We start from the raw sequence: 18336 nt of genomic DNA, 5'->3' as shown, positions 1-18336 counted from the left end.
TCCCCTGCATTGGCAGGCGGATTCTTAACCACTGCACCACAAGGGAAGCCCTGGTAGGCAGATTCTTAACCACTGTGCCACCAGGGAAGTCCCTATTTGCAACTTTAAAGCAAAAGTAAAATAAGCATTTTCGTTGTGGTATCAGGAGCATTACATCAATAGCCAAGGTACTTTCTGGCACCGACTTCTTATAGAGTCTGAGAGGGAAGACAACACCAACAATCCAAAATCCGTTAACCTTTACTCATTGTCAAGATTACCTCAAATTCCTCTTATCTGAGGCCATTTTTTCAAAAGCTATTTTGGGCAAAATAATTGTCATAGCAGATTATAAAATGGATATGCAATGCCTCTAGGTATCAGTTTAACCTTTGGATCACACCGAATGACCAGAAAGGGAATGACCCAGTTATTTTGAGATCTTGGAGAATCATCTCCTAAGTTGTTCTTTCAACTGTTGACTGACATTGAAGGACTGTGTAAAAGATCCATAGTAAACTCTCAAGTGTCATTGTTGAAGAGATGCTATTGAAGCTGACCATTACACTATCCCAGGCTTCTTATGAAGGACTCATGGAAGAAATTTTTCACAGAAAATAAGTTTACTTCTCTTATAGATATTGTGAATGTTAGAACTACTGTGTTTTCTTTGTTACTTTGTGTTTTAGTTTGCCAGGCCTGCCATAATACAATAGTATAGACTGGGTGGCTGACACAACGGAAATTAATTTTCTCACAGTTCTAGGGCAAAGTTGGTTTTTCCTGAGGCTTCTCTCCTTGGCCTATAGATGGCTGCTTCTTGCTGTGTCCTCACATGGCCTTTTCTCTGTGCACACATGCCCCTGGCATCTCTTCCTCTTCTTATAAGGTCACCAGTCCTATTGGATTAGAGCCTCACCCTTATGACCTCATTTAACCTTAATTACCACTTGAAAGGCCTTATCTCCAAATATAGTCACATTTCGGGATTAGGGCTTCAACATATGACTTTTAGGGGAACACAGTTCAGTCTGTAACACTTTGGTAGCTGGGAATTTGAGAGGCAAATCTTTGTAACACAGTAAGCAGTATCAGAAAACACTTGACATTATTTTTCTATCCGTATTTTCCCTTTAACTTGATATCCTTTTTTTTCTTTTTTCACACATACTATATTTTTTGTAAGCTACCTTAAAACTTTTTATAAGACAGAGGGCAAATAAGTAATTAAATAAATAAATTCTTATCTCTAGTAGATTTTTATGGCTATTTGCTCACTGAAATGATCAGAAGGAATTGTATTCCTGGGGGCCAAAAGATGCCGGAGGAGGTTCTGTGATCATACTCCTCTGAGTATACTTATTTATATGTGTTTAGGTTTATAATATATACTTATATCAACGTTTAGGCTTATATATTAAAATGGATCAGTTGTTTCTCCCTTTGATAATATAATAGAACATGAGTGGAATTAAGATTTTATAGACAATGAAGTTGGTTTCCTAATTGTGTCAATTCTTCTTTCTCTTATTCTAGAAAAGTTTTATCAAAAAAGAACAACAGTCTGTCAAGCCAGAATCAAAGCCACAACCCAGGTATATCTTTATATAATAGCAGAAAAGTTTAAATTAATATGCTTGCTTTTGGTTTTATCCTGACTTAAGTATCTGGTTTAAAGAAATGTAGGTTGTTGAAAGCTCAAGTTTTCAACGTATCTTTTTCAAAGTTCCCATTTAATTTGACTAAGGCAAGGATAAAAAATTCTTATTTTTTTGAGTGTATTAATGCTCATTCAGTAGACCAGGCTGTAGGTTTACTTTGCAGTGGCAAGTAAAAGCATTGTAAACAGTACTGTATGATGTTTCAGCAGTTTTGTTTATTAGAAACTATGTCCTGCAATTCACTATGGTACAGCATGCCTTTCAGTGACTCCATGAGGCATTCTTAAGATTGCTCTGCTTCTTTGTGTAGCAAATTTGTTGACAAACTTTTGTGAAAAAATAACTGATTTTGTGAGATAGATTGGAGAGTGAGATGGAAAGAAGGGATTATGGAAAATTAACAGTGAAGTTTCTGAAAAGGACAGGTTTCAGACCTGTGCTTTCTTTTTCACTGGTAATGCATTAATTTATTAATTCACCAGATATTATTTTTGTACTGACTCGGTGCAAAGCTCTGTGTCAAGCCATATTGATGCAAATAGCAAAAGGGTAAACCTTGGAGACTGAAGTTTGTCAGAGCAACCAGTTTGGAAAACTTACCCCCTAGTAAATACAGGTTTATTCAAATATATTATTCAAGCTACCTTCTCTTACTTGACATCCTTCTTAATTCCTTCTCTCAGTTACTCAAAAGGTGTGGTCCATAATCCTTTATTCACAATTCCAAAATCTGGAAAGCTCCAGAAACTGAAAGTTGATGTCACCTAAGGTGGTGCCAAAACTCTTAATGTCAAAACCTGACCTGAAGTAATAAGTGATCATGATTACTCATAGTCTCTACTTTTCCCACTTCATGTGAATATTCATACTTTGCATACATATTAACATTAATTATATTAGCTAATTAATATTAATATGTTCAATGATGGGACACTGCCCCAGACATGTTACATAATATATGGTATACATGCTATATTAATTTCCTAGACTTTGAAACAAAATCTGAATTCCCAAATACATTTGACTCTAAGGTTCAAGTATTATGGAATTGCACTATATGGTAAATCTTGGCCAAATATGACTGTGAAATAATCCCAAATAATTGTTTAAACCTCCAATAAATAAATATCCAGTTTAAGATTAGGTGTTTTCTGAGATTTAGTCTCATACTAAATTTAGTAGTAGCTAAATTCATTAGTAGTAGCATTCATTCTGTGCTTAGTTTGTATGAGGTACTTTCATATAACTCCCGTAACAACACATGATGTATTTTATTATCACCATTTTACTGATGGGTAAACTGAGGTTGAATATTTCACTTAGGGTCAATCAGCTAGTCTGTGATAGAGCTGGATTCAAACATAGGTCCTTTAATTGCAGTCATTGCTACATACTATAAGCTAAATTATGCCAGAATGATCCCTGGCTAAAATTTCAAGTTCTGTGAGAGTAGGGGTGGTTGATTCTGTTAACTTTTCTATCTATAGCTCATGGCACAATCCCAGCAATGTAGTAGATACTCAGAAAATATAACTGAACAAATGAACAATTTCCAGAGGAAAAGGAAAAACAGATTGTGTCTTGTCCTGCTCAGAAAATTTTCTTTCAGTCTTTCACAGTTTATTCATTTAACAAGATGCTAACAAGATGCTAAGGACGGGATGAACAAGAGAGACTCCTTACATTTGTGGAATTTAAAGCCTAGGCAGAGTTCTCAGTTGCTGTTCACCATGGAGGGAGACAGAAGTTGGAGTTTAAGTCCTTTCAGATGACAGTACTTAGTAAACACCTCAGTCTCTCCATGGAAATCTTGGAAGGCCAACACCTATGGAGTGGAGAATATACCCCAGGACTAAGGAATTCACCTTAGTACAAGGGACGAAACAAACAGATTCACCCTAACAAAAGCATAAAACTAAGCCTCAACAAGTTCAAGATGATAAACCGGTAACTTAGCTGCCACCTAGAATTAAAAAACAATCAATATTCTTTCAAGGACGGTAACATAATCCACAATCCCTACAATATACAATGTTTAGTACACAACAAATAAAATGTTAGACATGTTAAGAAACAGGAAAATCTGGGTTACATCAAAGAAAAAGATATCCCAAATGTTAGAATTAGCAGACAAGAGCTTGAAAGCAGTTATTATAAATGTTCAAGAACTTAAAGAAAAACATGTTCCTAATAACAGAGAATCCCAGTGCATAAATGGAAAATACAAGGACAATAATCAAATGAAAGTTCCGGAACTGAGAAATAACGTATCTGATGTGAAAATTTCATTGAATGGTTGAACACCATATTGGAGAAGGCAGTAGAGAAGATTAGTAAACTTGTAGATCTATAGAGACTAATCTGAACAAAACGATAGATTGAGAACAAAATGAACAAAGCCTGATGGGCCTATAAATTAATATCAAGTGGCCTATCATATGTGAATTGGAGTCTCAGAAGAAGAGAACTAGAATAAGGCAGAAAAAGTAGTTGAAGAAATAGTAGCTGGGGGCTTCCCTGGTGGTGCAGTGGTTAAGAATCCACCTGCCATTGCAGGGGGCATGGGTTCGAGCCCTGGTCCGGGAAGATCCCACATGCCATAGAGCAGCTAAGCCTGTGCGCCACAACTACTGAGCCTGTGCTCTAGAACCCACGAGCCACAACTGCTGAGCCCACAGGCCACAACTACTGAAGCCCATGCACCTAGAGCCCGTGCTCTGCAACAAGAGAAGCCACCGCAATGAGAAGCCCGCGCACTGCAATGAAGAGTAGCCCCCGCTCGTTGCAACTAGAGAAAGCCCATGTGCAGCAATGAAGACCCAATGAGCCAAAAATAAATTAATAAAATAAATACATTTATAAAAAAAAGAAAGAAAGAATAGCTGGAAATTTCCAAATTTAATGAAAAACATCTTTACGCATCCAAGAAGATATCACATCTAAGCAAGATAAACACAAGAAAAAACACGTAGGCATATCATAGGCAAAGAGTTGAGAATTAAAGGCAAAGAAAAACCTTTGAAATAACCAGCAGGGAAAAGTACACATTGTACAAAGGGTTACAATTCTGAGAATGATGGATGTCTTCTCACTGGAAATGATGCAGACCAGAAGGCAATGAAATTATATATTTAAAGTGCTAAAAGAAAGATTATCAACTGATAATTCTGTATCTAGTGAAACTATCTCACAGTATTGAGGTTGAAAAAAGAAATTTTCAGCTAAATTAAAGAAATGAGAATATACTGCCAACTGATCTGTTTTTCACAAATGTTAAAGGAAGCTCTTCCTGCTGAGAGAAATGACACCTGTTGTATATTTGAATCTACAAGAAGAAATAAAGAACATTGAACATAGAAAATATATGATGAAAATATATGAAAAAGAATATTTTTTCCAATTATTTTTAAATTGAACATTTTAGGCAAAATCATAACATTATTATGGTACTTATAAGTAGGTAGATGCAAAAACATATATGACAATGCTAGCAAAATAATGGACTTATACTTTTCAAGTTTCTTTCATTTTATGTGTAGTGGTATTAATTCTAAGTAGAGTGGGATAAGAAAGCAAATTGTAATTCCCAGAGCAACCACTAATACAAAAAGATAAACCTAAAAGATAATACGAAAACTAAAATGGAATATCAAAAACTATTTGGTTATCCCAAAAGAAGACAGGAAAGGGAGAACATATAATGGGTGAATAAAAAACAAATAGTAAAATGGTAGACTTAAACCCAACTGTACCAATATTTCATATACAGAATAAACATGCAGTTAAAAGTAAGAGCTTGTCAGGATGGATAAAAAAGCAAGAACCAACTCTATGCTATTTATAAGAGATGAACATAAAAAGACATTAATTGGAAGTAAAAGGTTAGAGAAAAGATACACAATGAAAAAAAGCTAGCAGAAGAGTGCTAGGGTGGCTATACATCAAAGTAGACTTCAAGGACGATTTCCAGACATAAAGAGGACACTTCATAATTGTAAAAGAATGAATTAATTAGAATTAGGTAATAATCCTAAATGTGTATGACTTAATAATAGAGCTTTAACACAAATAAAGCAGAAATTGACAGGACTAAAGAATAAAATGGACAACTGCATAATTATGACTGGAATGTTTTTACACGTCTTTTAGTAATTGATAGGAAAATTAGTAAAAAGTAAATGACAACATAGCAGATTTGAACAAACCATCAACTGATTTGAACTAATTAACATTTGTAGACTACAACCAACAAATGTAGAAGATATGTTTTTTTTTAAGTGCACGTGTAACATTCGTTATAGAGGTAAGAACAGAAAGCAATGAAATAAAAAACAGAAACAATAAAGCAAATTAAGAAAGCCAAAAGTTGGTTCTTTGAAAAGATTAGTAGAATTTGTAAGCTCCTAACAAAACTAAGAAAAAGAGATAAAACACAAATTACCAATATTAAAAATGAAAGAAGTGGAATCACTATACATTGTATAGACATTAAAAGGAGAAAAGATTATATGAATAAGTTCATGCCTACCACATTCAATAACTGAGATGAAATGGACAAATTCTTGAAAAAAGACATACCAAACTGACACAGAACAAATAGAAAATCTGAATAACCCATGTCTATTTTTTTTTTTTTTTTTTATTCTATTTCCTACAGCACATTGAAATCCTAGAGGAAAGTTTCTATTCCTACTGGTCTTTTTTTTTTTTTTTTTTTTTTTTTTTTTTTTTGCGGTACGCGGGCCTCTCACTGTTGTGGCCTCTCCCATTGCGGAGCACAGGCTCCGGATGCACAGGCTCGGCGGCCACGGCTCACGGGCCCAGCCGCTCCGCGGCATGTGGGATCTTCCCGGACCGGGGCACGAACCCACGTCCCCTGCATCGGCAGGCGGACTCTCAACCACTGCGCCACCAGGGAAGCCCCACCCATATCTATTAAAGAAATTGAATTTGTCATCAAAAACCTTTTCATAAAAAGACTTGCTTTAAGAAAAAAATATTATATATTTTTAAACTATTTGATGGTGTTAGCTTATCTTCTTGTGTAAGTCTTTTTCCTGTAAATATCCTTTACCTGGTTAGTTTGAATGGGAAGTCATTTTTTTTCTCATAGGTATTACTAAAGTAAAATTTGGTCCAGCCCTTTCAATAATAAAAAGTTGTACACTCTGAAAGGTGAGTGTTTATTGTATTTATTTTCCTGGAGCCAACCAGCTACTCTGAATGCTAAGCATTTTCCTGTACCGTCTGCCATCTGTTGCAGCATAAAGAGCTGTGGCAATTTTGCAGGGACATCTAGCTAACTTTTGCAGGGCTGTCATAAATGTTTTAGAGGATGATGGCTGAAGGGAAGTTTAGAGATCACTTGATTCAATTCTTTTAATTTCCAGGTGAGAAAGTAAAAGTTTAAAAAGATTAAGTGTCTTCTTCAAGGTCACAAAAGTAAAAAGAAAAAAAAAAACCAAAATTGTTACTAGAGTCCAACACTCAATTCACAGCGTTCTTACTCAGTCATGCTGCTTTTATGCCATTTGTATCTTAAATTTTAACAGCCTTTCTGATGATTACTTAAGAGAAGTAGACTGAAACTAATGAATTAGCAAGTACAAGAGTGGCTCTAGTGATTAAAACGTATTACTAGATAGAATTCTGGAGGAAGAGAGATAAAAGAAAGTGAAACAATGTGAAAACAGAGTGAAGTAGTGAATGATATAAAACTAAATATTTCACATGCAGACACATTTCATTGAAAATATTTAAGTGAAACACTATTAAGATTTTCTTCTTCATTTGAAATCCTATACCATTTATGTCATAGAAATTCTGTGAAACTTTAGAATCCAAATGTTGGGACCCTTTAAGCTTGTCTTAAAGAGTTTTTCTTGTTAGAGAGAAATCTCTCATATATTTTCAGCTAGAGGTTTCCGTAGAATCTGCATGAGACAGAGTATATTATAACCTTCCATCAGTCATCTGTCAATTTCAGTAAGGTACTGGCCAATTTCTAAAGTACTTTTGCATTTCAAGGGTGAAAATATGTCACACATATATCACCATTGCCAGGCTATAATAAATATAAGAGAGTTTGGTTTTTTCCCCCTCTTCTTAGTTATAGAAAAAAAAATGATGGAATTTATTTACCCATAGCCACAAGCTTTGAGAGAACTCTCTACAGCTGGCAAATAGAACTGGCTTATGCACCCACTCAGCAGTGTTTTTTAAGGAGGCAGTCACTTGGCTGTTAAAAGGTTGGGATGGGAAGTTAAGCAAACTAAAAATGCTGTTGCTGCACTTGATTTGGAATTACTGCAAATTTGGGCACCCACTCCTGTTCTTGAGAGGGAAGGGAACCTGTTACCTTATATGGATAAAGAGTGGTAGATAAGGCAGAGTTATAATTATTTTTGTCCTAATCTTCAGTGATCATGAACCTAAAATGCATATTTTCACATTTCTATTTTTTTTGTCCATCTTCTAGTGTTTTCAACTGTAAAGATCTCAAAATTTAGAAGGAGAGAAAAAGATATAACAGTAGTGCTTAGGTCCATTTGCTATACAAATATGTATACAGATGTATATAAGACTTTTCATTAGCAGCATTATTAAACAAAGAACTATAATGCTCAAATCCAGTACATTTAGGATAAATTTACCAGGTTCCAGATTCCACACGGTGGCTACTTGATTTTATTTTGGGGTTCTTAAATATATATTTGTGTTATTTTTATGAGAGATATGATCTTATTGTCTTGATTTTCAATTCTGCTAAAAATACTCATTTCATACACACCCTTGCCCAACATTTAGAGAATATAAATTTCATAAATGAACAATATAAAGCAAAATTATTTGATTTCAGAATGCAAGTTTCTATTTCCTCAATATTTCAATTTAAATGGTAAATTTTGAAATTTTAGAACTCCGTAAATGTCAGAAGATTGTTAGAAATCCTTAAGGTTAAGGTATGGTTGAGAAAGCCTAAAACCTTTTTTAAGGGAAAAGAAAGGTTATGATGAGCTTTTCAAAGCGAACCAAGCAATTTCATTTCAAATAGAATTGCCAAAGGAACGTTTTTACGAGTTTTATTGTTTTTCAAAGTAAAATACTCTATGTAAGATTTCTAAACCAGAAAGAATTAAAGCCCAATAGATGTAATTCTTAATTTGTAATTTAAAAAAAGTAATATGTACACAAATTATAGTATATATGTTTATGTTTTTACCCTGATAAAGGTAAAAAGTGAATGATATTTTGCAATGAAGTGGGATCTTGTCTTTTCCTGGCATCACCTTTTTTTTAATCTTTTCATTAACTTCTTCATGCTTAACACATTTTCTCTTATTTTGTGTGGTATCATAAATATAAAAATATCAAAAGCAGTTTATATTATTAACTAAAAGGAAATAATACATTAGCACACAGAGTTAATTCTCAATATCTAAGTGAAAATTGTGAACCAGGATTGTAATCTATTGTACTATTACCATGACATTGTACTTTTATTTTCTGTGAGAAAGATTTCTTCATATATCTTCCTTGAGGTCCACTTGAATTTGTTTGGCACCTCTAACTATATTGCAAATAGTATCTCCTTCTTTGTTCAGATAAACTATTGTATTTCATGAATAAAACACTTATTCTCTTTTGATGTCTTTCAGCAGTGAGCTGTTAATTCTTTGCAGATTCATCTGACTTTAGTGATAAATTTTCCTTTCGATAAATTTTCCTTTCGTTGAATTTCTAAAGTACATAATTGTTTTTTAAAATGACTGACTGATTTCCAAGTACAGAATAGAAAAATTGATGGGTCTTTAACTCATAGAAGAAAAATATTCTATCGTTAATTCATAATGTTAAAGTTGTAAGAAGTTGTAAGAAGTTGTAAAAGGTGGTCATCAGCCCTTCACCATTTTACTTTTTAGTTTGTTTCAATTCTGGATGATAAAAACATTGTTTAAATATACCATCTATGAAGTGTACCATTTAGAACCCTTAAGTTCCTCTTTTTGTTTTCATTCTTTAGGATTCTAAGCATCCAGATAGTTCATGTAAATATGTAGATGAGGAATAATTATATATTTTCCCTTCCTATTTTGTAGCATGCTAAAACTAAAAGGGTAGTAGTAACCAGATATGACTCACTAATATGTTACTGAAAAGCAAAACTGTGCTAAGAATTCTAAATTTTCTCTTTTTTCATATAATAGAATATAGTACATTTACTGTCATATCTAAGTATGAAATTCACATTTCAGAGTCTGGAGATTTAGCTAGGTACTTTAATGTTTCCTTTATATCTCTAAAATTACTGCATTTGTCCATCATCATTTTTTCTGAAATGGGTCAAGTCCTCTTATTTTATCTCAAAACAATTTTACAGTTTACCACCTAATAACTTTCCTTTGGTCTCTTCTAAAATTTGTTAATTACTAATGTAATATTAGCTTGTTTATGGTATCTTCTGTGAACAGATTATTTTTTCTGGGTCAGTACCCAGCCTAAGCATTTTTTGAAAATAAATTTATAGTGGATATTTCTCCAATGATACTTCCTCTAGTTGTATTTTGTCTTTGGGGAATTATAGAATCTCAAGAGTTTAGGGAACCTTAAAGATTTTCTACTGAAACCCTCTATCCAAAGGGTGAATCTCCTCTATAACATGGTACCTACATCACCTCTACTTGAAAACTCCAGGGATTAGTAATTACTCTGTTCAAGTGGAATCCATTTCATTCTAATTAGTGCTCTGACTTTGACAGCTGTCTCTGTGAGGCTCAGCACCTATCCCCCTTGAGCTGGTACCCACTGGTCCTGATTCTGTCTTCTTGAAGCCACTCTAGTTACCAGTTCTCTCTTTAGATTCTCTCTTTCTATACACACACACATATCTTTATTATATTTATATATTTATTAGGATGCTAATTCAAATTAGCTTAAGCAAAATGGTAATTAAATCTGTTTGCTCATATAAGTAGAGGTTCCAAGAGTGTAGAGTATGTCAGACATCCGTTCTTTTTATCTCTTTAACATCTTAGGCTCAACTGATTCAACAGGTTCAAGTAATGTCTTTAGGATGTGCTCTCCTTTCATTCATTTTAAATCTCTGCTTGCCCCTATTTGGCCTTAAAACCTCTTACTATAGACTTTTTCTCCATGTGGTAAGCAAAATGGTTGGCTTCCAGCTGTTTGTAATTGACTTACTTCCTGCTCTTACCAGAAAGAAAGGTCTCTTATTAGACACACACACACAGAGAAATATTCTGGCTGACCTTCCAGCTTGGATGACATGGCCAGCCCTAGACAAATCCTAGTCATACAAATGGAGAAGGAGAAGTGCAATTCCACAAGGGAAAGGAGGTGAAAACAGAGGAAAGGAACAGATGCCCACCATACTCAAAAGTATCCCTCTTGAAGTGTGATGCTTAGGAAAGAACATAGTATTTCAGATGTAATTTTATGAATAGTGTAGAGTGGAACCAAACTGTAGATATTCTAGATCAGTTCATGCAGTCCATCATATGTCAGCTTTGGGGGTCAGTCTCTTAAGGGCAATACTCACATTGATTTCATTTCTGAAAAATAAATAAAACCCCAGACAAGCAAACCCTGAGCCTTTCTCAGATATTCTAACGTATCCCTATTCTGTTCTTTTGCTGTCCCTCCTTTCTTTTCTTTCTCTATCCCTTTTTTTCTTCCCTTCATCTATTATACATTGCCAGGTACACAAGGAAAAGTAGTTGCTCTTAGGGAATTCAGAGTATAGAGGGGTGATAGACCAAGAGAATTAAGTTATGTCGTAACTACAATGATGGAGGAAAGGTACCTAACCATCCTCATGAGTCTGAGAGGAATTATTTGTACAATCATGTATATTAACCAATTGCAGAACTTTATAAGCATAGCTATCACATTTCAACATTGGATTTAACTCCTTAACACTTTTGCCTGAGATAGTTAGCTCACACGTTACCTTTTCAGTAATCCCACACCAGCCATAACACACTATTTAAAAGTGCAATTTCCACCCCTGCTAGCACTCCCAACTTCCTTACTCTGCTTTATTTTCTATCAAAGCATACATTGCCTTCTAAAATACTCAATAATTAACTTGTTTACTGTGATTACTGTCTGTCTCTCCCACTAGAATATAAGCTTAATGAGGACAGGGAATTTTCTATGTTTTATTTATCAGTGTATCCTCAATGCTAGAAGAGTATCTTACACTAAATGAATGAATGAATGAATGAGTAAATGAATATATATTTGTTCAATGCATGGATTAAATTTTTGGATCTTTTCTCTGCCTTCTAATGATTTTTTTCCCTTTCAGGAATTTATAACTCCTATCTCAGACTTTCTGCTCCTTCCTGGGTATCTTCACTGGGATATCCCATAACCGTCTCTCAAAATTGCAATAATTATGTTTTCCCTTCCCCATGTCTTCTCTCCTATATTCCCTATCTCAGCTAGTAATGACACTATCCACCCTACCGCCCAAGACTGCCCAGTCAGCCTATATTTCTCTACCTTGTTTACAAAGATTTTATGAGAATCTTGAAATTTGCCCTCCTGAAATTGAGAAACATCATAAATAATTCCCTGGTATAGTAATATAGTGAAAACAAAACAAAACAGTAATAAAATTAAAACAAAGGAAATGAATTCAGGATGGCCTGGCATCCTTTTTGTACACATTCTGGCTCTTGGCACCACTACTACTTTCTTTAGTTCTTCACATACCATCTGATTGATAACTAATACGATCTGATATTAAACAAACACAAGGATACCTGCTTTCCTCAAAAAAGCAAGGAAGCACCCCCGCCCCCGAAACTCATTTCTAATAAAAACCTCCCTCTGGACAAACTTGCAGAAAACCAAACTGACTGTATCTTCTAGCTGTGTTTACATTGACAGTACCAAGAGGGCTTAACTACAAGGAAGTGGTATAAGCTGGCTGAACTTGAAATTGGGACAAAGGTCTCTCTACAACTATTTATCATCTCATTTTAATGCTAAAATTCCTGCCCAAGGACACCATGTTGGTTCCCTCTGCTTCTGACCCAAACTCCAAAGGACCATAAAAGGGCAGAAAAGAGGTGCAGACCCTGGCCCAGGAAATCACCACCCATTTCCATGAACTTAAATGACAAGACCTCTGCCCCATACCGCCCCTTTAGCCCCTTTTCCTATGAAAATCTCACCCTTGCCTACACTCAGGGAGAAGGGGCTTTTAGAGCAAGACCTCCTCCTCCTCCATTCCTTGGTCAATGAATAATTTTTCTGTCTGCTGCTATAAAAAGTAATTTTGCCTTATTGATGCGAACAATAACCGGGTAGGGAAAGAAGCAGACATTATTGGTAACAATTCCTGTGTGGAATCAGAAGGAAAACATCTGAGAAACAGCAAGCAGAATAATGAGAGGGAGAACACATAAGTTCTCATCTCTAAGTCACAGTAATCCTACCCAGAAAAGTAAAATAAGAATGAATGGAGAGAAGCAGATTTTCTCAAGCAGAGAAAATCAGATTTTCCATTACTTTTTCATGGAAGCATTCATACAGAGGGAGAGTAGGGAGGCAGAAGCATGGGGAGAGGGGGTTACAAAGTCCCATCGCTCTCCAGGTTGTTCCAAAGACTGTCCACATTTCCTGTTTTTCTAGTAGAATTTGACCTGCTTTCTGACCACCACTCTGAGCGTGTTTGCTTGAGGGTCTCCTCAATTCCTGGAAATGACAGTACCTAAAACAGTTATGTGGGTGGGAATAAAATATTGAGTATAATATCAGAAATTGTTTTTAGAATCACCTGAACTGTTGTGGGGATTTATTTCATTACCTAAAGCCCAGTTCTAGGGAAAAGGAATCTGTGGACAGGCACCCATCTTCATTGTCTGCTCTTTTGGAGCAGAGATGAGAGAGACGGATGGCAGGGGGTAGAGCCAGCTCTTCTCCATAACTGACCAAAGTTTGGGTTGAGAGCAAAGGGCTACCCCAAGAGGAATAAATGAATGTTTTGGGAGAAAGACTATACAACTCATTATGTTCCCTATTGCATAGATAAGCTCGTGAAAAATTGACACCTCTGGGTGCTGTGCCACAGAAATATCAGCTCCCATTACACCTTTGGCATAAACACCCTAGTCATTACAGACATCTTCAGTGGTAATGTTTTTCAGTGCCCTTCAAATAAAAACATGTAGGTACAATAAAAAGGTGGTTTAAATGTTTGTTTTAGAGAGAATTCCCTGGAAGTGCATCATGCTTACCTTGCCCATAATGTCAGAATCAATTAAATTTGAACAAAACCAGTGTTTCCTCTCTGCTTTTGTTTTTGTATTGTCTGAAATGATAATTTCAGTTTAATTCATAACAAATAGTGTTCCTCCAAAAAGCTGATATGTGCAGGAAAGAATAATTGCATTTTTTTGAACTGAATTTGAAATTTAAAAAGCTCTATCTTGTTTTGAGGAAGAACTGTTAGAAACTTGAAACCAAGCAGCAGCAGCAGCAAAAATAAAACCCATCTTTCCAGATATATGACATGATGGGCTGGGAGAATGTCTTCCTAGGAAAATCAGGTATGGGGGCAGGGAGAAGAAATTCTCCCAGCCCGTTGTATGATTTGCATTTCTGGATAGGTACTAGTTAGAGCACTTGAGGTTGTAAACTGTTGAAGCCAAGTACCCTTGGCTTCAGAATATCAACCTCACCCTTTAATATGATCTAGTGAAAGAGATTGCCATGGAACTGGGAGCTACCCAAAATAGTAGGGGTCTTGGGTTTTATGGCTCAGGGCAGGCTAGCATTTTGAGGAATGATCAGAACACAAAAAAAGTGTGGAAAGCACAGAAGAAAACACATCTCATTCACATATTTAAACTATTTAAAATTTTTGCCTTAACTAAACTGGTGTCTATCTTCCACTTCAGGAGGATTGCACCTATTTTTAAAAGTTCCAGGAATCCTGTTTTGATTTTTTTTAAGTGAATAGGTTTTGCTAGCATGAAGTACTAAACCCTTGGGAAGATTTGAAAATGGAGTACTAAATAATATTGAGACAAGATTTTTCATGGAAATGTGTAACATCCCTGTTCTTAAAAATCTCTTTCACCCATGCTGAATTTAATACATTGTTTTTAAACTGAACAGATCTCATATAGGACATTAAAGTAGGCCACAAACTTGTTTCACTTGTTAGCCAAGTTACTTTCAGATCCAGCATTCAAAGCATGAGGGCATCACGTGTTTCTACTTCAAGGCTACAAGTACAGGAAACGAAAGCCCTTGACACAGCTTGGTAGCAGAGGATCCAAATCAGAGTAAATTGTGTAAATTATAACTAAATTACAAAGCATTTGGACAAAGCAGGCATGATAGTCTAATCAGGAAAGCGGTGATATTTACTTCTCGATAATGCAGGTTGGAAGAGGAATTGGGGGTAGGGAGGCATCACAAATCTCTTAATGTATTTCCGAACTTGGCAACCTGAATTGATTTTGTCACATATTTGCAGCTTAAAAAGTATTTGGCTTCTACAACAGCCAAAATAAGTGTCCTTTAATCACTTTCAACCTATGAACAGATGGGCAAAGAGTGCTTTTATAAATGGAACATACAAAATACTTCAATATCAGCCAAAACTAATTAGTAGCAATATCTGAAACAAACTCTAAAACTGATGTAGTGTTTAATATATATTATCGTATAAGCATTAGCAGTTGAAAGGAAATTCCCTGTTCAAATGTTTGCCAAGCTCAGTGTCTAATGTTTAGATATGATTAACTTAATAATGAACTTATTGTATCTTTTCTCACATGCAATCTTGTTTAATGATTCCTTCTTTCACTGAAAACTATCTGATCTGATAACCTTGATCATAGCCTAGATTCATAGGTAGGTAACCTATGATTCTGCCTCTTGATGGTTGGGGCTATAAAATCACATTGCAAAGATAGGGACATAAGGAAGCATTAATTGGCCGTGAGTGTAATCAGTTTACCACAGTGAGCTCCTAATATATTTATATTAATAATATTTTAGTTGTTATATATTTAACTTAAGGAGGAGACTTTTCTTTGATTTTTTTTCATGGTTTGGACTTGGATAAATAGGACAACTTTCAATGTATTGACTATTTCAATATATTCAATAGTAGTGCTGAATTAAGTAAAACTATGGATCATTGTACTGAGTTCAAAGATCATGGGGATAATCAAGGAAAAGGCATGGCCATGAAGTGGCAATGGCACATAACAAGCTTTATCTGGGCATCATATGGACAGCTTTGCGTGAGAGGGGAAGTCTCTCACAGCAGGAGACCTTCTAGAAACCATGACATAGAGCCATCACCCAGAAGGGGAAGAGGGTAAGGGAACTCCTGTGGGAACAGGAGAGTCAGAGGGGGGCTTACATGTCTATGTGATATCACTCACAGCAAGATGGGGGTGTCTCTGGGTCAGAGAGCTCCAGTGGGCAGCAGTGGCTTGCGGTCTTTTATGGCCTCAAGGTTTGTCTTATCTGTGGCTGGTAGATGTTGGTTATAGTTTCATGGGACATGCAAAACAGGCAGGCTCTAAATGGCTAAAAAATATGCTTGTTTGGGCCATATTTAAAACAATTGGATGTTTAAGAATTTTGAGTTTGGAGCCAGCAGGCTTTTGAGCTAATCCTTGCCTAACATAAGAAGTAAACAACATAGGGGCCAATATACAAGGGCCATTTTTGACTCATTTATGTAACAACTATGCCACACATACCTTGCCATTTCTAGCATTCCTCCTCTTATACAGTGAAGGAAAAAAATCTTTGGTATGGTCTTGCAGCCATCTGGGACACCCAAAAGATAGGTTAAAAAGACATCACAACAGTTTGTTTTTAAATTTGGGGCTTGAATTTGAATTGGAAAGAATTTTCACAGGAGGCGCAGTATCAGTAAAAGTTATAGGTGCCTTTAGAGTAAAAAAAAGTAACATATCTACAAGTAACATTAAATATTAGGAATACCAGATTTTGTAAGAAGTAGATCACAAGGAAGAAGAAAAAAAAGATTTATAAGCCTGATAGGAGAAATATTTTTGTGATACAGGAACTTTTGTTTCCTAGGAAATCTATAATGAAGGTACTGAACGATTTTTCCTTTGTCATATTAGGAGCAAACTGTTATTCAAAAATCAGTTTCTCAGTGTAACAGAAAGAAAATCAAATTCTAATTTTCCTTTCTTTCTGTATAACACCTATACAACATTCCATAGCTGAGTATTCATTCACAGGCATTTCTCTATTTTAATATTAAGCTTGCTTATCAAAAGTGACCTAACTTTTTCAAAATTTTGTATATTTCATAGCTTCTTTTCAAACCCATTATTTGTAAATATAATTCACCTTCCATCAAGCCTTCAATAAATTATTCTTCAACTTTAAATTTCCCTTTCTTTTATTTTTAACATTCTAATTGTTTAGAGATGTGCTGTTGATGAAAGTCCATATGGCTAGGGCCTAAGATAAAATTCTTTTCTTCAATTGATAAAAAAACAGACAAAACCTATCCATCATTTTGTAAACATGTTTGTGTTTCCTTATAATCCTTTTAATTAATGTAGTTCTAATCACTCATATTAACTGCAGCTTTTAACCAAAAATAGCTAATTTCAATTCTCCTTCTCCCTTCCCCCGACCCCCTCCCACACTACATATACTTTTCATTACATGACTAAGAACTCTGAGCCATTCAAGGCACTTTAGGAGACCAGAAGAGATGTGGTGACCACTGCTGGTACTTTAACACTATGCATTACACATCACCTTACAGTCAGTCACACATATCCCTTTAAGATTTTTTTACACCTTATTGTTAGAACATGAAACTTTGACTATAAAGTTGGCTCATCTAGGTATTTCTAGAAGACTTATTTCTTCTGAGAAAAAGTCATCAACTCAGGATCCTTTAGATTTCACAGTAGGTCTTGAAACTCTGGCCAAGCCAGAAGTGACCATTTCTATTTCATCCACATTCCCAGTTTATCTCATACATGGAGGCCTGTTCATAAAAATTGTTATATTAAAGGAGCAAAAATACTCTTAGAAGGCAGAGCTCCCTCTTTTCTAAGCTATTCAAAATCAATCTTAATTCAAACAAACAAAAATAAGACTTTGCCTTATTTTCTTTGCCTTTTCTAGTAGCTTTGTCTACTTGAATATTTCTCTACAGCACATGTTGTATTTTTGACTCGTTAATCTACAGAAATTTTCTCAAGAGAGAGAATAAGAGAAAGAACCAACCAGAGATACAAAAAAGCTACAGTTACAAGAACATCATACAAGGCTAACTTCCTTTCTTTTGCAAAGACAAAAAGGACATTTTTCATTTATATATACAAACACAAAGAAATAGCCTCGGTTCTGTATCTTTAACTATAGGTCAAAAGTAAATATGGAGGACAATTTTCTGTGCTTGAGCAAATGTCATTGATCAGTAGTGGCTACTTTTTGTGCCAGTACCATACTGTCTTGATTACTGTAGTATAGTCTGAAGTCCAGGAGCCTGATTCCTCCAGCTCCGTTTTTCTTTCTCAAGATTGCTTTGGCTATTTGGGGTCTTTTGTTAAAAAAATAAAAAAATCCAGCAACAACAACAAAAAAGAAAAATATGTTTGTATGCTAAAAATTGCAAGGAAACTACACTTTGAACTTTGGA

The 18336-nt window shown here is 35.2% G+C and overlaps 1 protein-coding gene across 1 annotated transcript in view; it reads left to right on the top strand.

The window, feature by feature from the left end:
• Positions 1-18336, top strand: part of IQCM (IQ motif containing M) — a gene marked incomplete at its 5' end in the record, with an annotated part of 334909 nt that overhangs the window by 107557 nt on the left and 209016 nt on the right. The window contains one exon of the mRNA XM_082653985.1: positions 1516-1574. Coding sequence (XP_082510111.1) covers positions 1516-1574 — 59 coding nt within the window. The remainder of the gene's footprint in view (positions 1-1515; positions 1575-18336) is intronic.

This window comes from Grampus griseus, assembly GCF_964374135.1.
Source record: "Grampus griseus genome assembly, chromosome: 4".
Taxonomy (NCBI): domain Eukaryota; kingdom Metazoa; phylum Chordata; class Mammalia; order Artiodactyla; family Delphinidae; genus Grampus; species Grampus griseus.
Note: the sequence above shows the minus strand (reverse complement) of the source record. Positions and strands in the feature narration are given on the sequence as shown.